General features: G+C 36.5%; 1 protein-coding gene across 2 annotated transcripts in view; it reads right to left on the reverse strand.

Annotated features, from left to right (window-relative positions):
* The window catches only part of LOC111511482 (uncharacterized), a 121,365-nt gene that overhangs the window by 3,135 nt on the left and 96,467 nt on the right, over window positions 1-21,763 (reverse strand). For both annotated transcript variants that reach the window (XM_023167497.2, XM_074184196.1), the window contains 3 exons: window positions 11,703-11,851; window positions 1,809-2,109; window positions 1,445-1,717 (listed from right to left, as the gene is read on the reverse strand). In XM_023167497.2, coding sequence (XP_023023265.2) covers window positions 1,445-1,717; window positions 1,809-2,109; window positions 11,703-11,851 — 723 coding nt within the window. The remainder of the gene's footprint in view (window positions 1-1,444; window positions 1,718-1,808; window positions 2,110-11,702; window positions 11,852-21,763) is intronic.

A 21,763-nucleotide genomic window follows, 5' to 3' on the forward strand; every position in this document is an offset into this window, starting at 1 on the left:
CGTGGCTGGGCGTTTCTTATTTCCTGTTGGTTGGGTTAATAGGAATGAAGCCAGCCCATCAACAATGGAATAAAACAAGAAACCCTAATCCTGAACGATAATGTAGTATGTGTTATGAGGACAACTGCTGCAATTGCAGCAGTTGTCTTATCGCTTTTGATAATATCTATCGCAGACACAAAAAAACCTACGGACCACGGCCAACAAACTCGGAAAGTACCTAGCAAATGTCAAAGATTACATTCGTCGCATTTACTTGCGACCCCAGAAAAGGCTGCGATGGAGTTTCTCACGATCCTTTTGAAAAAGCTGTGTTTTAACGTAAAAAAGAGTTGCGACACTCAATTTTCCAAAACTTATCTGAGAAATAGAATGCATTCGGTGTAGGTACTTTGATGATATATCGTCGAGGTGAAGAAATGCTAACCGTGGTTTGCCTCGGGGCTTTATGATGGATCCACTTATATTTATAATTCATTTTCCAAATCCTATCTCCAGGTTTTTGTAGTTGTTACGCAAATGATATTTATCTTTCCCAATACCATGAAAATAACTTTCTTTTGAACGAATTCACCTTCCATTTCGTTTATTAGTTAGTAGTATAGCTCACAACTTGCTGAAACGTACAAAATTTTCTATAGATTCTCATACCTTATTATTCGCCTATTATGCACTATTCAACTTTAATTTGAATTATGGAATTCTTCAATGAGACTTCATTCACTAAGGTCTTTTTGAATTCAGAAACTGGTGGCTAGTGCATCATACAAATTTTGGTGCTTAAAACTTTTCAACGGTTCAAAATTATGTACCACCCTTCAATTTATATGAATTTCAAGGATATTCTAATAGTGTTCCTGAAATACATAAAATTAAGTAAGTCTGAACTCAGTTTTCAGATTTTGCCAGTGACAGTCGTTTAAAAAATGGTATTATCTCATCTTCAATAACAAAGTGTGAAATTATTTCGTGAATGGCAATTACAACTCCATAGATTAATTTTAACAATGTGTATAATCAGTGCCTCTTAATTGCAGTTATGACCATTCTATATTCAAGCAGCTTTTTTTCAATTGTCATGTGATATTTATTTGTATGAGTGTTTGTGTGTAGTCATGTCATTCATTTAAAATAATTTTTCGATGGGTGACATGGAGATCATTTAATGATCTTCACATATTCATAATATCTCAATTTCTAAACAATCATATTTTTCATGAAGACCTTGTGATGTTTAATGTTCTTCTACATCAAATCAAATAAAGCAAAATTTAAGAAAGTATTATTGTTATCTTATCTCCGAAATTGATCTTTGAAACAGTTCATTTGTTTGATATGTTCATTACCGTTTATCTGTATTCAAATATCAGAAAGTTCAAGTAACAACAAAAGCTTTTGTTATCTGAGCGACCAACACTAAATGAGCAGAGCAGATAATAGTTACCATTTTCGATGATACTAAACAGTTGACCTTGGCTTATCGCACTCGGATATTCAGCAGATATATCTTTATCGATTGATCCTTTTTGTCCATTACTGGAGACTGTAGTAGATATTTGTGCTACCTCAATTATAGGAGTAACGTTATCAGTGGTCACTCCTTCGACTGTTTTAGCTTCTGGTGGGGTTTCAGAAGATGATATTTTCAAGGAAGTTGACTCCGCGGCAGAAGATTCTGGTAGATTACTGGTCGTCATTTCCGTATCGTAATTGGTAGCTGCAAATATTTCCAATAAGACAAATATCAAAAAAGTAATTCACGACAACCATGCAAATCATCTGACCTGAGTCCCATTGAGAAAACTTACCTGTATAAGTATCTTGTGTGATAATAGGTTTTTCGACCGCATGTAACTTTGCTGTGCTCTCTGTCGATCCTGCTATGAGGGTATCTTCAGTCTCTCTCCTGTGCCTTGTAGGCATTCCGTTGTCGACTTCTATGGTATTCAGTGTCCATATAGGAGTTTTCATGGTTCTACCGGTGGGGGCGCTGTTTTCTGTCGGGGCGAAGACTGCTGTGGGAAACCCTCCAAGAAGTTTGGTGGATTTATCTTCAAAATCATCGTGAGGTATTGCGCAAGTTAGCTGTTTGAGGATTTCTTCTCTGTCCTGGTAACAAGTTAATACTTCTATAATTATATCTGTCTGTTTTATAAACTGATTTTCCGTTAACCGGCTGTCGCCCCCTTACGAACGGCAACATTTAAAAGTAGAGACTTATGCGACCTAAGGATTACCAAGGTGTTACTTTTGAACGTGCAATTCCCGGTACGGGTTGAACAATTGTCAGTGAAAATCGATCGTCTGGCCTCTCGGCTCGAACCATCGTTTCACCTGACGGTCGATTGAATGAGTAGAATAAACCACTCCGCCAACACAACCGGTTACCGTCCCAAACATATATGAAACAAAACTGTTCCACGATAAATAATATGTGAATTATGTGGTTACAACCAAAGTCTTTTTTTTAATCTATATTATGGGATAGGAGGCTATCCAAATTTGAGCCACAGAATGGATATGCGGTAAACGGTATGAGAAAGAGAGTTAATTTGAGAAAAAAGCTTATCTTTGAGTACTATTACATTATTGAAAAAAATCATGACTCTTTGGTTGTGGAGGCATATGAAAAAAATCTAAAAGCTATTTTTGTCCACATCCCATTTGTTGGCGGATATTTTGAACACTTCATCATACTCTTCCTACCTTTCATAGGCTATAAAAATATCCCCATCTGTCTGTATATTATACAGGGTGTAACTAAATGAGTGTAAAACATTTAAGGAGGTGATTCCTCATCGAAAAAAAGATAGGATCTTTCATATAAAGCAATTTCATTGGAGCATCCTTTGTTAAGATACAGCCCCTTAAAGGGGGTACATAAAATTTGTATTACAATTTTTTTCAGAAGCACTAAAAAAGTTACAATATTGAAATTAACCTGACGTTTTGTACTATCAAATAGAGATTTAGCCAGAAATTTATTTGGTTTACCCCATGGCTGTAAGGGGTGGAAAACGCAACCCTAAAATTTATTTCCAATGTAACTTTTTGTCTTATTATTTGTTTACCATTTAACAATTTATTTCCGATAGCCTATTTCATTCTAAACAAAAAATGTCTCTTGGGTTTTTTGCCCAAAATAAACCAGTTCGCAGCAAAAAATTATTTTACGAACAACTACAGACATACATCGTCATAAATGGAAAAATACGAAACCAAACTATTTAGTAGGTCGTTATTAACGATAGTGACAATTGGTATGACGCTGTCAGTTTGTGAATTTTCGAAATTGAATTAATACTAATTGTGTGTTATTCTTCTGTTCTTAATTTGTTACTTTAATAATTCACTTGTTATTAAAGTGGCATACACAAATGAGGAAATGGCTGATATGCATTACGTTTACGGTCTGTCGCAAGCTTCTAGAAGATATGCCAAAATGTATCCTTGACGGCAGCATCCTTCACATAGAATATTTGCTCGACTTCATCAACGATTACGAAAATATGGTTCATTCGACAAAAGAACGCAGGATTGTGGTCGCCATCGAGAAGTACGAACACCATAGCTTGAGGAAACAGTACTTAATTTGATTGAAGAACAACCTACTACCAGTACTAGAAAGATTGCTTTCCAATTAAATGTTGATCATATGACGGTATTTCGAATTTTAAAGGAACAACTCTTATACCCTTACCATCTGCAACGAGTACAGGCACTGTTACCGCGAGACTTTCCGAACCGTCTTGAATTTTGCAATTGGATGCTGGAAATGATTAGAAGAAATTTTGACTCTCTGAAGACGATATAATTCACAGAAAAATGTAGTTTTTCTCGGGACAAGATTATTAATTTTCATAATTACCACATATGGGCTGATGAAAACCCTCACGCTATTGTCGAAACTAACCATCAAGAGCAGTTTTCTCTTAACGTGTGGCTCGGAATTATTGGGGATAATTTAATTGGGCACCATTTTCTACCTCCTCGATTGAATGGTGAGGCATACGTTCAATTTTCAAGAGAAGTGCATCCAGTACTGTTGGAGGAAGTTCCTTCGGGCGTCAGAAGGGATATGTTTTTTATGCATGATGGGGTTCCCGGCCATTTTAGTCAAGTAGCACGTCAGCATTCAACTGAAACATATGCAAATCAGTGGATAGGTCGAGGAGGACCACAGAACTGGCCCGCTTGATCCCCGGATCTTAATCCTCTCGATTTCTCTATTTGGGGCCATTTACGGCATTTGGTTTATCGTACTCCTGTTCGCGATGTAGAGGACTTAAGAAACCGCATCATCGATGCGTGCAGGGTAATCAGAGAGACTCCAGGAATATTTGAGCGAATATGTGGCTCAATGCGCCGACGTCTAGACGCATGCGTACTGTCTGAAGGTAGACATATTGAACATTTACTATGATTTTTACATGTTGTGTGTTTTGTTATTAATAAATTAGTTTTGTTTATTACCCTTTAATCGTTTAATGCAGGTACTAACTACAAAATAACAATAAATCCAGTTCGCATTTATGACGATGTATCTCTGTAGTTGTTCGTAAAATAATTTTTTGCTGCGAACTGGTTTATTTTGGACAAAAAAACCAAGAGACATTTTTTTGTTTAGAATGGAACAGGCTATCGGAAATAAATTTTTAAATGGTAAACAAATAATAAGACAAAAAGTTACATTGGAAATAAATTTTTGGGGTTGCGTTTTCCACCCCTTACAACCATGGGGTAAACCAAATAAATTACTGGCTAAGTGTCTTTTTGGTAGTACAAAACGTCAGGTTAATTTCAATATTTTCTTAACTTTTTCATTGCTTGTGTAAAAAATTGTTATACAAATTTTATGTACCCCCTTTAAGGGGCTGTATCTTAATAAGGGATGCTCCAATGAAGTTTCTTTATATGAAAGATCCTATTTTTTTTTTCGATGAGGAATCACCTCCTTATATGTTTTACACTTATTCAGTTACACCCTGTATAAGGCTCACTTGTGATTTTTGTGTCAGGATGATATTGAATTTAGATATACAAATCTTTTTGATAATTCTGAATATTCATTCGAAATTCTTCCATTAAACTGATCAACAAACGGAACACAATTTTGTTGGTTAAATTGACTTCGGTGCCTACAAAGTGTTATTTCTATAGTGTCGTTTTCAAGGCGTTACTGTTAATTGTTGATTTTTCATGCTTTGTTTTTAAACAACTATACTTCAAGTTCCAACATTTCTGAGAATAATAACAACTCAGTTATTTTGCTCAAGATATAGGTATGTACGATATTTGATTAGAACGTCAAATCATTATATTTCGAAATTGAATGATACTTTTGCATAAATGGTGAGCTAGATATTGAGAATTCAAGTTGGTTTGCAATTTACTCAGTTCAGTTCAATTTCTGATTGATACTGATTTACTGATTGAGCATGATGTTATATAAGGTCAATGCAAATGATTTTTAAAAAACATATAATCAATAACATCATCAAAATAGTTGTAAAAGAAACATTATGCGTTTTACGGGAAAATAAATTACAGACGATACAATGTACAGGGGATGAATTTTAGGGGGAATAGGATAGGTTTTTCACGATTTCCACTGAAACTAGATCGACTAGTGACAAAAATGTTCCACACAAAAATTGTAGGAAGTATGAAGATCTACATCTTTTGTGACATTTGAAGAAAAAGAAAGTGCTGCTTCATCAAGACAATGTACCGTGTTAGGAATCTCACGTTAAAAGGTAAGACCTCTTTAGCCCTTACCTCGCACAAGTTTCGCCTTCTGAGGGTTGTCGTTTGTAGGGGTGCGACAGTTGGTTAACGGAAAAACATATTTTAACATATAATTAATGAAAAACGGCTCAATTGCATGAATTGGGCTTCGAATTGCTTTCGCATCCACCTTATTCTCCAGATCTGGTCTCCAGCGACTTGTTCTTGTTCTCAGACCTCAAGACAATGCTCGCTGTAAAGAAATTTTGCCCCGATGAAGAGGTAATTCTCGGAACTGAGGCCTTTTTTGATGCTAAAGACAAATCGTACTAAAAATGGTATGGTATATCACCTTCGAAGGTAACTATATTGAATAATAAAATCAAACATTGTCAAAAAAATTTTTTTGTTTCGCTGGGAATTTTCGCTTCGTTTTAATGTATTATATGTGTTCCACCTCTTGTCAAAACTTGCTCTCCTAATCTCGATTTTTTATATCTCGGTTTGTTATATTTGTTCAGATAATTGTATTCTGAAGGGTCTCACCAGTACATCTTTAACCTGATACACGCGGAACAGTGTGAACACATTTTTTTAAATTTTTATTCCTCGTTTGTCGGCTTTGAGTTAATGAAGATGCTAGATGCTTTTTACTTCTCCAGAAATACCCTGTAGGTGACCAACATATTTTAAAAAATGGCTCTTGTTGTAGATGTCACTTTCTTCAACTAAGGCAATTTCGTTTCGAAAATTTCATATTATGGATGTTGAATGAAAATTTGGATACTTATCAGTATGAGTTTCCTTTTTATAAGTATTTGTTTCCAAATGATCTAAACATTTTGTTATCAGTGCATCAAGATATGAGGGTTGATGTTTTCTTTTATTGTAAATTGTATTGAGGTTCTCTGTTATCGATTAAATAAAAAAGTGTCATGTTGCTGAATTATAAATATATCGTTAATACACCTTCACTAAGCTTTTGGACGTCTTGGATAGGTATCTACAAAGTTGTCTTAAGAAATTTTTATGCAAATATTTCTAAGCACGAAGATATGATAACGTAACCCAACGAAACGAAAATAAAACGTCCTGTAACATACTGAACAGTATTGGGACTATGGCATTTTAAAATGAAATTAAATACTTCAAAAACGAAAGCTATGATTCTAACAACCTCTTACAAATATAAACAAATAAATATAAATATTCTTTCCCTGTATGCTGATGGTCAGAAACTTGAATTTGTGAAAGACTTCAAATATTTAGGTTTTATGTTGGACAACAGTATGTCTTTTGGTGCACACTATGACTAAAAAGATTTCAAAAAAAACTATATTTCTTCACTAGAATTTCGAAACACCTTTCTACAAATGATTGATTGATTATTGCAGTACGCTGTTATACAGTTTTGACCAAAATAAAATTATGTCTCTGCAAAAGTCACAGAACAGAGGAATGAGGGTGGTTCTTGGATGTAATCGTTATGCAAGTATATGCTTTATGCTCAGTGCATTACAGTGGATGTCTATTCGTGAAAGATATTAGGTACAGGTCAGCAATGATATTTATTTTTGAGATAACCAATCATATGCTACCTTCTTATTTCGAAGAATTTATCATTTATAGAAATTCCACTCACAATTACACTACTAGACAAAATGACAATTTTCACCTGCCACGATGTAGTTTATCAAACTCCATGAAAATTTTATTATATAAAGGGCCTCATTGAATATAACAAACTTCCCCAAAATGTGAAGAATAATAAAAACCTGTTTCAATTCAAAAAAGATTTGACTGATTATATGAAAGGTATCACAATAGAATAGATAGTAAGTGACTCGGTATATATTATGTATTTATGTGTACCCATATGTATATATGTAGTATATCCTTACTATGTGTATCTATATAACATGAAATATTATGTATATTATGTTTGTGTATTAGGATCTTCCTACCAATAAATCATTCATTCATTCATTCATATCATGTTCAATTAATTTTGATCAAACATGCCTACCTCTCCGACGTTTTTACAATTTTTTGCAGTTTTTAGGAGTTTTCTTCATGGATCCAACGGAAGTATTTTGTCGAAAGTAATACTACCCAAACAACACAATTTAATTGATAAATTTCCATTTTTTAACGAAAACTTTGTTATTTAGCAATACCCCATGATAGCAACCGGCTGGTTGCTCCATTTGTATCGCTCAGAAATAAAAAAGTTTCAGTTTTTAAAAATGAATATTCATCTGAGAAAATTTTCAGGTCGAGTTGTTATCGTAAAGATTATTTTCTGAAATATTCCCAGCTGAATGCATCGATATAAGAATAAAATATCAGTTCTCAAATTGAATCTATTTAATTTCCTGAATACCGAAAGATATCAATGAAAACATTTGTTTGGAACTACACTTATTGAAGATACAATGTTCGAATATACGAACAAAGTACGTAACTGATAAATGACTTAAGTCGTATTTTCCAATAACATGATTTCATTGTTGAAATCTATCCTGCCTTGCCGAGCCAGCACCCGAGTCACCCTACTTGCTTCTTACGGCTAGATGCAGTAACTGTACGTCGCGTATTCTTTTATATTTCAATGAAATTGCTAGTATTCAGAATAATGTTTCGATTCGGATTAAAAATGTCTTATTATAGTTACCAATAAGTATCGATTAACATATTGAGATTTCTGGATATCTTATATAAATTGTTGGTATTCAAGTTGGAGTTTGGATTGCCTTATTTTCGTGAGGTTATGTGAATAAGTGAATTGTGGTAATTCATTTTTCATTTCATTTTTTATTGAATTGGCGAATTTGATTCTGTTTATATATCAATTTGAGTTGTTTCAGTAGAGTTATGGCCACTGTCATTATTACGAGGTCCGACTATTAAATAACGAAGACTGCGCGCCTAGAGGGCGCCTTAGAGGGGTGGGGAAAAAAGAGTCGTTCGTTGTGTAGGGGAGACCGGGGCAAGATGAAGTTCGGGGCAGCACGGGAAGTAAGCTTGTGTGCGTGAATAGTAATCGTGTTCGGAGCGGCGACAGCGCCATTTGCACGAACTTCACTCTCCGCTAGTGTGTCCAAGCAGAGCGAACAGGTTAGACCTCGTTTTTGCGTTGCAGAGAGAAAAAAGTGATATTGCAAGTGTTTTTACGCGATATTTGATTCGAAAACTGATGTACAGACACGTAAGTACCTGTGTTAATGTATTATTTCAATCCGGAGCTTATTATAGTAGTCAAAAACATTAAATTCAAACCAGATTTTTACGCCGGTAAAGTTTGGGGTTAGAATTGCGTCATCTTTTTTACCTACGTGTGGATCGGGGCAAGATGATCGGGGCATAATGGGATACTATCCCGTTTTGCCCCGCCCTTGTGATTAAAATAACATTTTCTATGTACTGATAATATTTGTAAATTCTACTTAAATCAGGATCAAAAATATTTATGGAAAAAAGACTGCAAAGAAGATTAAAAAGACAACTGACAAGAAAAACCTGTAGAAAAAGCGTCAAACCAAAAGGTGCAAAAAGAAACTGAATCGGAAGATAGTTCATCCCAAGAAGAGGATGATGACTGTGCTTGCATTTATTGTGGGTACTTATACTCAGATTCAACCGAAGGTTGGGTCATCTGCGGCGTGTGTCACGGTTGGGCGCATAATTCATGTGCCGGAGTAGATGAGGAAGATGAAGAGGCACACATTTGTGAACGCTGTCTACCCGATTAAAAAGCGTACTCGTTTTGCCCCCACAGCGTTTCCCATCTTACCCCAGTTATGGGGCAAAACGGGAAATTTGCCGAGTTTATTTTTTCATTATTTGCCAAAAAAAGTTCTATGATTTTGCATGGTACAACGTTTAATTATAAGAGAGAAATGTATAATGGTTACCTCTTTTGTTAAATAATGTTATTAAAGAGTTTAATTTTCCTTGTATAACGAGTTTTGTCTTAGCTATCTCATCTTGCCCCAGTCTCCCCTACCTGGAAATATTGTCTATTCACGTAAAAAAAGTTTTCGTTACTATTATTATAGTATTTGTGCAGTAGCGATTTGAAACGAACGTGTTTTTTTCTCGTAACGAAAAACAGGAGCAACGTATCAATCTCAAATTTCTCGTTAAATTGAAAAAAATTCCGACTGAGTGCTATAAATTGTTGCAAGAGGCCTATGGGGACAATTTCTTATCTCGTGTGCGTGTTTTTGAGTGGTGTAAGCGCTTCAGTGAGGGCCAAAAGAGCACTGAAGATGATCAGTGCCCACGTCGCCCTGTCACTGTTTCAACTCCGGAAACAGTGACCAAAATCAACCAAATTATGCGTGCAGATCTTCGAATGAGCAACCGGATGATTGCCGAGGCTGTAAACGCCGATAAAGAAACGGTTAGAAAACTTTTACACTAGGAATTATACATGACAAAAGTCTGTGCGAAGTTGGTGTCAAAAAACCTGTGACTCCTGACGAAAGCTCTTGCGTCAACAGTTAGAAGAAGATCCCGAACTGAGAAAAACATTATTACTTGCGACGAAACGTGGATTTTTCAATACGATGTTGAAACAAAACGGCAATCGATGCATTGGAAAACGCCTCAATCGCCCAGAATAAAAAAAGCAAGGATGTCCAAATCAAAATTCAAGACAATGTGGATCGTTTTTCTCGACGTTACAGGCATCGTGATGAATGAATGGGTTGCAGAGGGTCAGACTGTCAACCAGACTTACTACTTGCCAGTGTTGTCAATACTGCGAGAACGAGTTCGTAGGAAACGACATGAGTTGTGGAAAAACAACTCGTGGATTTGGCACCAGAACGACGCACCTGCCCATAACGCGTTATCTGTGAAGCGGTATTTGACCGATAAACGTACTTCAGTGCTCGAACACGCGCTGTATTAACCAGATTTGTCACCATGCGACTTTTTTTTTTGGAAGATGAAATCTGCTTCGAAAGAGACCCGATTTGAGTCGATGGAAGCGGTAAAGCAAAAAACGACAGAGCTCCTAAAAGCCCCCACCAAAGAAGACTTCCAGCACTGCTTCGATCAATGGAAAAATGTATGGAAAGGTGTATGGCGAGCAGAGGGGAATATATTGAATGGGAGCTTTCGAATGTAGAATAATTTTTATAATGAAATCCTCTTTCGCAATCAGTCTCGTTGTTTAAAGCCGGACCTTGTATCACATCAAGTATGCATGCATGCATGCAAGATTTCAATATTCATTCAAAATTATATTTGAATATTTGATTCCATTGGTTCAGTTTGATTAGGTGAGTGACAGTGATTAGAATTGTGAGAAAGATGCATAACTAGGCCCTGAGAGTATCGTCTGATTTAATAATAATGACGCTGTTACAAAGAAAAGTTTTATAGCTGTGAAACTCTGTTTTGGTGGCCAAGTCTTCAATTTGTTGTTCATCGTTTTCTCGGTTTGATGGAAATAATCTTTGAGAATTCATGTTTTTGTATTTTGAAGTATGTAAGCAAATAAATTCATAAGAAGTGTTTGATGAATCCTCATCTTAATGTAACTCAAACGCAGTAACTTTCTTGGAAAAATTAACTAATTGGCCCTTAATATTTGATTGATTTCAAGAAGTTTTTCACTTAAATAAAGTACTTGTGTACTTCCCCAAAAAACATTCAGACAACCCTTATCCATTTTTCATATTTTACCACCCTATACAGGAGACGGAAAACGTGAAGTGTAACAACTTTTGAAAGACAAATATATGGAAAAACAACGACATAGTCTGTTGCAAATTTTTTTCTCACTCAAAAACCGAAAAGCCAACCCTCGGAATTGAAGGCGCAAATCGCCAAAAGTTCAGCTTAACCCCATCATTCAATGGGATTTGAAGTCACCTCTTCGACCCGCCAACGAACCCTAATTAGCGAATCCCGAAAGACAAACCCGAGGACAAAAAGCGTACAAGTATCAACTTTCTACTCACCGCATCGCCTTTGCACGCTATTCTTTTGGTGCCGTCCAGACCGCAATCGGACATCAGTTCCAGGGACGATTGTTCCGGGACGTAGAGAACGGTCAGCGAGGGCAGTTCGGTCAAAAGGCAGCCCCTGGGACCGAGGGCCCACGACGGAACTGGAAAAAAAAAACGGAAAAGTTCGATGACAAATACGGAAGGGCGTTTTATGGGGATGATTAATCTCTTCGTCGATGGGGAGAATTTGTATTCGAAAATGGGATAATTTTCAATTTTTTTGTATACAAAGTGTCCAGGAGTTTTTCCGTAAAAAGCAGTGGCTTTCAGAATTTTGTAACTTAAATCAAATGCACTTTTTCAATCTTTTCTGAAATACGAAATATTCGCTAGGAGTGACCTTTCCAAATATTTCAATAAACTGAAAATTAATTCAATTCAATTCGGTTTATTGTCCCAAGAAACAATGAATGCTTATAATTAGAGACTATAACTAACTACAAAGTATAATAAAATAACAGAAATAACATACTTTACAATGAACACATATTATATCTAGAAAAAAAAATACCAATGAAATGCAGTCAAATAATGAAATTGGTTACAGAAAGTATATGTTGAATACGTGTAATAGAAATAAAATGCAAACTACGAAATTCCGCTAATTAGATTTTTTTTCAATTGATATTTGAATTTTTTAATGAAATAATACTTCTTTATTTTTTTTTGGAATTGAATTATACAGCGTGACTCACGGTTGATGGTAGGTTAGACGTTTCTGGAAAACGTAAAGCATGATTGTTCTGAAAATTTCACCTTTCATATTTCCTTACCTATTCTATCGATCTAAAATATTTTCAGCATTGCGGCGTTGCCACTTCCATCAAAAAGTCCTAGCAACTTATTTTTTTTAAATGGAACACCCCATATATTAATACATTTTTGGTATCGCTCTGGTATTTTAATACTTTTTTGTTAATAATATCCTATACCTATCTCTATCTGTTTTCGAGATAAAAAATAAATTGTGCTAAATATGGTCCAAAACATAGCCTTAATTGAAATTAAGTACATCAGTACTCTCAATTCATGAAAAGTTAATGTTCTGATGAAAGTTTGGACAAACTTGAAATATATAAATAACACCAAGAAATCGACTCCATATCATACAGGGCGTGCTAAAATTACTATTATTTCCATTGTGCATAAAAGTAGTGAAAAATTCATTTTTTCAAATGAAACCCCCTGTATATTACTCGGTAAATTGAAAGATGGTGAAAAATGCTTCAAGATGATGTATCATGTCCCTATACCTAAATCGTCAAGTTTTCTCAATAAAGTCGCTTCTTCTAGAAACATTTTTTTTTTTGGATTTGGTTCAGTTCAGTTTCGATTCTACCTGTTCTTTCAAAAGTGCTCGAAAGAGCCACTGAGTCTCAAATAGTACCATTTATCTGCTCGATAAATTATTTATCAGCGAAACAATCAGGTTTTCGGCCAGGTTACATCTGTAGCTCTGCATTGACTGATGTGTCAGATGATGTTCTGAGGGGAATATATGAAAGTAAGGCAACTATCCTGGTACTCTAGACTACACAAAAGCGTTCGATATGTTGAATCATAGAATTCTATTGGCAATTCTAAATCATATCGGCTTCTCTGTGCGAGCTTGCGATTTGATAAAATCATTCCTAACGAACAGATTACAGCGAGTAGTGTATAAAAATGAGACATCGACGGCGATGACTGTCACTACTGGTGTACCTCAAGGGAGTATTTTGGGTCCATCATTTTATACAATTTATACTGCACCGTTCGTAAAGTCATTAACTCGTTGCGAGTATCATCTATACGCAGACGACACGCAGCTATACTTCACCTTTAGCCCATCAGATACTGCAGCAACAGAATATTCCCTCAACTATGATCTGCATAAACTATTTGAAATATCAAATGAACATTTATTGAAAATCAATCCAAAAAAATCCATGGCTGTACTTTTTTGTAATGATAGAATCAGAGAAGAATTGCAGGCATCTTTGAACATTAGTATGACTAATGAGATTGTTTCTTTCAGAACAACCGACCGCTAGAAATCTGGGTTTGATAATTGATAATAAACTAAAATTCACGGAGCACGTCACGTCAAAGTTGAGAATTTGTTGTGCTAATTTGAAAATGATCTACCCCCAGAGAAAATTTCTAAATCAAAGCACAAAGAAAGAACTATGTGATTCAATTGTTCTCTCACACATGAACTTCTGTGATAGCCGTGTTTAGATAACAGAGATTCCGGACGTATTCAGAAATTACAAAATTCTTGTTTGATGCTGATATTTGGTTTAAGGCGAAGACAGAGAGTGTCGCATAAAGTGAAGGAAATAAGTTGGATGAATATGTATAATCGAAAACTACTTCATACAACCTGTTTCTTCTATAAAATTTTAAAATGAAAAACCTCCTTATTTACACAAAAAAATCATCTTTAGAAGCCATGTTCATAATGTCAATATTCGTAGAAGAGGAATTATAACTATACCCTTCCATAAGAAAGAGATATTCAAACGTTCCTTCACATACTGCACGGCAAATCTTCTGAATAAATTCCGGATCACTGACTTCACAAAATCGATGGCGTCACTCAAAAGAATAATGAAAGAGAAGCTATCTCAACATTAATATATTTAGTACTCAACTGGCAGTTTTCATAATATTCGAAATATAATAATCTTAGTCGATTACCATTTACTTAGATATATGCATTTCCCCTCTGGGCCTCAACAGCACCTGATCTCGTATCAGAAAGCTGACAATAGGCCAATTAATCTGTGTATCACAAAATATATGTATCATCATACTGATCATGTATTCGTGAATTCGGATTAATAAACGTCTTATTATTATTATTTGACTCCGGGGTCTCAATATGCCTACTCCTCAGGTCTCGTTGCGAGTTTTCACTAAAGTGTCAAACTGCCTAGGTACACTCCCTAGATTAAACCCGAACTCAATAAGAAACTAAATTATTCGGGACGCACGACAGGAGTGATAACTAAAACTAATCTAAGTTGAACTATTTAATATTGAAATTGTTTATCTTGAGAAAAGCTTAAAATTGAATGTATATTGATATGATATTGAATAATAAAATCTTTTATTGATTTATTTTGTGTACATATAACATAGCTATCATAAGCCATTCGTTACTTTCTTAGGATTAAATAATGATATACTAGTAATGTGTATACACAAAATTAGTATCTTCATTTTTAAGCCACATTTCACATGCTGGTTAGATTTTTATAATGCTTGTTATTGATAAACTGATTAAATTATGTTTTTGAAGTTACCGTTCGTTAGGAGATTTTGTAATGTTCCGAGAATCATTTTCAAATTTTTTATAATCACTTACAAAAGCGTAGCTCAGGTTACGCTACGCCCAATGATTTTACAAATTTTTTATCTGATCAATACAGTAGATTGCTGAGGAGAGTAGTGTGATGACTGCTACCTAGGACCTTCCGAATAATTTCTTAGTCATTAGTACACAATCTACATCATTATTAAAAATATGTCCAATACTGAAATCAGGGGCTCCAAATAACATTCTGAACTATCGACCCATAACAATTCTGTCCAACTTTGCAAAGGTTTTTGAGATGTGTCTGTATAGCAACATTTTTCCTAAAGTGAGAAATAGTATAACTTTATATCAGCATGGTTTCATCAATAAACGTTCAACAATAACTAATCTCATGTGTTTTACACAAACGGTCAGCACTGTGTTAGATAAACAGCTACAGGTGGATACAATCTATACAGACTTCTCAAAGGCCTTTGATAAATTGAACCATCAAATTCTACTGAATAAACTTTTTTCTGTTGGTTTCGATAGTCAACTGTTGAATTTACTACAGTATTATCTTCAGAATCGTACGCTATTTGTAGAATACAAAGGACACAAATCAACAGAATGCACTTCAACTAGTGGTGCTCCTCAAGAAAGTAATCTAGCTCCTTTTCTATTTTGTTTGTTTATAAATGATATTGTTTCAAATATATCTAGTAATATATTACTCTTTGCTGATGACTTGAAGATTTTCAGACCCATTGAATCAACCGAGGACTGTATTATTCTGCAGAAGGATGTTAATTCGATACATGAATGGTGCATACTTAACAAGCTTCCACTGAATATTCAAAAATGTAAATTTATGAAATACACCCTCAAGCACAACAATATACAGTTTGACTATGCAATAAATGACGTCATATTAGAACAAAGCACAGAAACTGAAGATCTGGGCATCATATTCGATAAGAAACTTAGCTTCACGTCACAAATTAATCAAATCACATCTTCTGCAAAAAAATGCTTGGCCTTATCTTCAGGACGTGTAGAGACTTTCAAAACTAAGAATGTTTTATAACACTTTTTAATGCATATGTTTGATCTCGTCTGGAATATGGCTCCCTAATCTGGTCACCTATATACAGTGTATATATACAGCAACTTGAAACTTGTCAAAGAATCTTTATGAAATACATGGCTTACAAACTAGATGGAGCTTACCCATCCCAAGAAATTGATAATAAAGTGTTGCTAAATAGATCTGCCCTCTTATGCCTGTATCTTCATATATAAATTGATTCATAATCTGGTTGACTGCCCAGATTTGTTATCTCAACTAGATTTTCACGTACCGAGACGAAGTAGTAAAAACGAAATATTTTTTTATTTGCCTTTGCCTAGAATCAACATATTAATAAAATCCCCAGTTTATAACATCTGTAAAATTTAAAATAGTTTCTATTCAGAATGTGATATTTTTGTTGTTCCATTTGGACGCTTCGAGTATATAATTCGTAACAAACTATTTTTTATGCAAGTCGAACTACAATCTAATTACAACCCATAAGTGAAATACTGTGTTTCAAACTCTCTGCACACTGCCAATTCTATTAGAATTCTACAGTAAATGTTTTTTTATTATCACTGTTTGTATAATATACTAACTACTCTATTATTCTGCTGATTTTATATGCTATTCGTTATATTCCATTGTATTCATACTTAGTCATAGCTGTAAATTTAATTATATTTGTCTTGTAATTTGGATTACTCCTGTTAGACAATACACCTTTTTTTATTATTATTATTATTATGTTTTTTTTTTAATGAAACCGTTCAACATACTTTTCTTTAATTTATTTTATATGCTTTGCCAAAACTATGTAATTGGGTCAAATGACTAAACTGAACGGTTCAAGGCGTGTTGCTGAATATTTGTTAATATAACTGTAAAATTCTGTTTTTTCTGGTCCAACAGATAAAGTTGATTAACAAGATTCCGATAAGTCAACAGAATAAGCGCCTCGTAATCGGTCTCTTTTAGTGCCGGATTATTTTGCGAATTGCTTTCGTCTCATCAACCAAAGCAATTTCCTGTATTCTCAGAAAAGCTCTCTTTCAAAGACCATATAAAATACGTGCAAATCAGTAATACTGTAGAAGCTACAAATCACTTCATTGGTCAGGCGAAAGGAGAAAAACAACCGGAACTGGTAAATAACTGAAACAAAACTTTTGGAAGTTTAATGGCGCACCTGGAATCCCAGAAACTTTTTCATAAAAAATAATATTCTTTCCGAATGAATGTTTGATTAAAAGGCGTTCGAATTAGCATTTTGATGTAGAACCTCCATTCTGAATCTCGTTTAAAAATCCTTCAGAACAAAGTTAAAAGTTAAAACGCTTTAGATAACATTTAACGATGTACGGCGGTTTTGACGGGGAGGGAGTGAAGTCAGAAGTTGAAGTAGCTATGACGATAATTAAATTTAGATGAAGCCGCTGAACAAGCGAAAATGAAGTTTTTATGGCAACAAAGTGGAATTGGAATTTAACAGAAGGGAACGTTCTCAAGCAGAATAATTGTGGTTTCTCGAGGTGGGTGAGGTATTGAGATTTATACGTTTGAAATTGTAGTCGAGGTTCGGGCCCAAAGTAACGGGATCCCTACGTAGTAATTGATCTTTCCTTCTGAAATGAATACTTTGTTGTGAAGTTCACGAAAGGTTGAGGAACATTACAAAGTTCGTAAAGTATCCATGAAGTTGCGATATTACGTTAAAGGTATATATAAACACTTCATTAGTATTAAAGTCAACTAAAATAAAGTTATACTAAAGTTAAGAATATTACTGGAGTTTTTTCCCAACACCAAATCGTTATTTTTAACACCTCGACACGTATTTCGATCACCAAGTGATCATCTTCAAGAGGAAGATGAAACTGTTTTATCTTCCGAAATCGGCCATCACTACGCCCTTCGGGATGATCGAGTTCCTAGCGATGAGCTTTGGTCTTCGCAACGCTGCACAGACCTCCCAGCGGTTCATCGACGAGAAGCTACGTGGACTGGACTTCGTTTATGCCTACCTTGACGACCTCCTGGTTGCATCCGAGAACGACGAAGAACACGAGGAACATCTCCGGCTACTGTTCGAACGTCTCCAGGAGTCCGGCATCATCATCAACACCTCCAAATGTTTTTTTGGAGAGCCAGAAGTCAAGTTCCTTGGATACCTTGTGTCTGGCAAAGGCACGCAACCCCTTCCGAAGAAGGTCTCCTCAATCTAGGAGTATCCACGGCCCAAAACTGCACAAGACCTCCGGCAGTTTCTAGGTATGATTAACTTCTACAGACGTTTCATGCGTAGGACTGCTAGGACCCAGGCGCCACTCAATGACCTCCTCAAGGGCAACATCAAGGGGAAGAAGCCAATTTCATGGAACGACACCGCCGAAGCTGCCTTCACTGCATGCAAGGACACCCTAGCCAATGCAACACTCCTTGCCCACTCAAAGCTCGGCGCCAAACTCCCCTTGGTCTGCGATGCGTCGGACCACACCGTTGGGGCAGCTTCACACCAGCAAGACAACGGTGAATGGGAACCTCTGGGCTTCTTCTTGAAGAAGCTGAGCAACGCCGAGACCAAATACTCTGCCTACGATCGAAAAATTCTGGCCATCTAACGCTGCCATCTCCTGCGACGTCTCCACGACGACAGCGCGGCCCTTCACAGATCCTTCGTCGCCTTTCGCAGACCAGCCTTTGATGCCATCCATGGACTGTCGCATCCTGGTGCCAGAGCGACCACCAAACTCACCAGACAGCGCTTCGTGTGGCCCTCCATCAACAGAGATTGTCGGGTCCAAGATCTCACGACATGTCTCAGCACCCATTGGCAACTTCTCAGCACCTTCTAGACGGTTCGAGCACGTACACATCGACCTCATCGTCATGCAGTACTCCGAGGGATATAGGTATTGTCTTAACTGTGTCGATCGCTTTTCGCGATGACCAGAAGCAATACCTCTCCAGAACCAGGAAGCCGAGACCATTGCCAGGGCGTTCTACTCCACCTGGATCGCACGTTACGGCGTTCCACTCCGCCTAACCCTAGACCAAGGTAGACAATTTGAGTCCCACCTGTTCCGGTGTCTCAACAAACTCATGAGTACCGAAGTCCTACGGACAACAGCATACCATCTTGCAGTCAACGGCATGGTTGAGCGACTCCACCGACAACTGAAAGCCTCCATCAAGTGTCTGCAATTCGACAGATGGACACATACGCTCCCTACCGCTCTCCTGGGGATCCGTGCAGTTTGGAAGAAAGATCTGCAGGCCACTGCTGCCGAAATGGTGTATGGTGAACCACTCCGTCTTCCTGGTGAATTCCTAATGTCCACCTCCACCAGGGACATAGATGACTTCATCCGTGAGCTGCGCCAGCATTTCCAGGCGGTCAGGCCAGTCAGCGGCACCAAACACGGCGAGCGAAAACTCGCCACCGCAACCCACGTCTTCGTCAGGCACGACGCTCCCGAGCCGAGAAACACTTCACGCTCTCGATGCGAGGCAGAAACGTCCCAGTTTCTATCGACCGCTTGAAACCAGCCTACATCGTCTCCGAGGACATCGCTGCACCAGAGGTTACCACTGACCTCGACAACGACGACGACTTCATTCCAGTTTCTCCAGGAGATAATTGAGCTCCGTCGCAACAAGAAGCCGATAGCCTGTTTTATTCTTAACAAAAAATGTCTCTTGGGTTTTTTGACCAAAATAAACCAGTTCGCAGCAAAACATTATTTTACGAACAACTACAGAGATACATCGTCATAAATGCGAACTGGATTTATTGTTATTTTGTAGTTAGTACCTGCATTAAACGATTAAAGGGTAATAAACAAAACTAATTCATTAATAACAAAACACACAACATGTAGAAATCACAGTAAATGTTCAATATTTCTACCTTCAGACATTACGCATGCGTCTAGACGTCGGCGCATTGAGCCACGTATTAGCTCAAATATTCCTGGAGTCTCTCTGATTACCCTGCACTCATCGATGATGCGGTTTCTTAAGTCCTCTACATCGCGAACAGGAGTACGATAAACCAAATGTTGTAAATGGCCCCAAATTGGGAAATCGAGAGGATTGAGATCCGGGGGTCGAGCGGGCCAGTTCTGTGGTCCTCTTCGACCCATCCACTGATTTGCATATGTTTCAGTTAAATGCTGACGTGCTACTAGACTAAAATGGGAGGGAACCCCATCATGCATGAAAAACATATCCCTTCTGACGCCCAAAAGAGCTTCCTCCAGCAGTACTGGATACACTTCTCTTAAAAATTGAACGTATGCCTCACTATTTAATCAAGGAGGTAGAAAATGAGGCCTAATTAAATCATCCCCAATCGCTCCGAGCCACACGTTAAGAGCAAACTGTTCTTGATGGTAAGTTTCGACAATAGCGTGAGGATTCTCATCAGCCCATATGTGGTAATTATGAAAATTAATAATCTTGTCCAGAAAAAAACTACATTCGTCTGTGAATTCTATCGTCTTCAGAAAGTCAAAATTTCTTCTAATCATTTCCAGCATCCAATTGCAAAATTCAAGACGGTTCGGAAAGTCTCGCGGTAACAGTGCCTGTACTCGTTGCAGATGGTAAGGGTATAAGAGTTGTTCCTTAAAAATTCGAAATACCGTCATATGATCAACATTTAGCTGAAAAGCAATCTTTCTAGTACTGGTAGTAGGTTGTTCTTCAATCAAATTAAATACTGCTTCCTCAAGCTGTGGTGTTCATACTTCTCGATGGCGACCACAATCCTGCGTTCTTTTGTCGAATGAACCATATTCTCGTAATCGTTGATGAAGTCGAGCAAATATTCTATGTGAAGGATGCTGCCGTTGAGGATATATTTCAGCATATCTCCCAGAAGCTTCTAACCCATTCCCCTGCGACAGACCGTAAACGTAATGCATATCAGCCGTTTCCTCATTTGTGTATGCCATTTTAATAACAAGTGAATTATTAAAGTAACAAATTAAGAACAGAACAACAACACACAATTAGTATTAATTCAATTTCGAAAATTCACAAACTGACAGTGTCATACCAATTTAATTGTCACTATTAACAAATTAAGAACAGAACAACAACACACAATTAGTATTAATTCAATTTCGAAAATTCACAAACTGACAGTGTCATACCAATTTAATTGTCACTATCGCTAATAGCGACCTACTAGATAGATTAGTTTCGTATTTTCGCATTTATGACGATGTATCTCTATAGTTGTTCGTAAAATAATTTTTTGCTGCGAAGTGGTTTATTTTGGGCAAAAAACCCAAGAGACATTTTTTGTTTAGAATGAAACAGGCTATTGGAAGTAAATTTTTGAATGGTAAACAAATAATAAGACGAAAAGTTACATTGGAAATAAATTTTAGGGGTTGCGTTTTCCACCCCTTACAACCATGGGGTAAACCAAATAAATTTCTGACCAAGTGTCTTTTTGTTTGTACAAAACGTCAGGTTAATTTCAATTTCGTAACTTTTTTAGTGCTTGTGAAAAAAATTGTTATACAAATTTTATGTACCCCCTTTAAGGGGCTGTATCTTAACAAAGGATGCTCCAATGAAATTTCTTTATATGAAAAATCCCATCTTTTTTCGTTGAGAAATCACCTTAAATGTTTTACAATT

The sequence above is a fragment of the Leptinotarsa decemlineata genome, unplaced genomic scaffold (genome assembly GCF_025532065.1).
Source record: "Leptinotarsa decemlineata unplaced genomic scaffold, Ldec_3_MD MMD2_tig00026354_RagTag_RagTag, whole genome shotgun sequence".
Taxonomy (NCBI): Eukaryota; Metazoa; Arthropoda; class Insecta; order Coleoptera; family Chrysomelidae; genus Leptinotarsa; species Leptinotarsa decemlineata.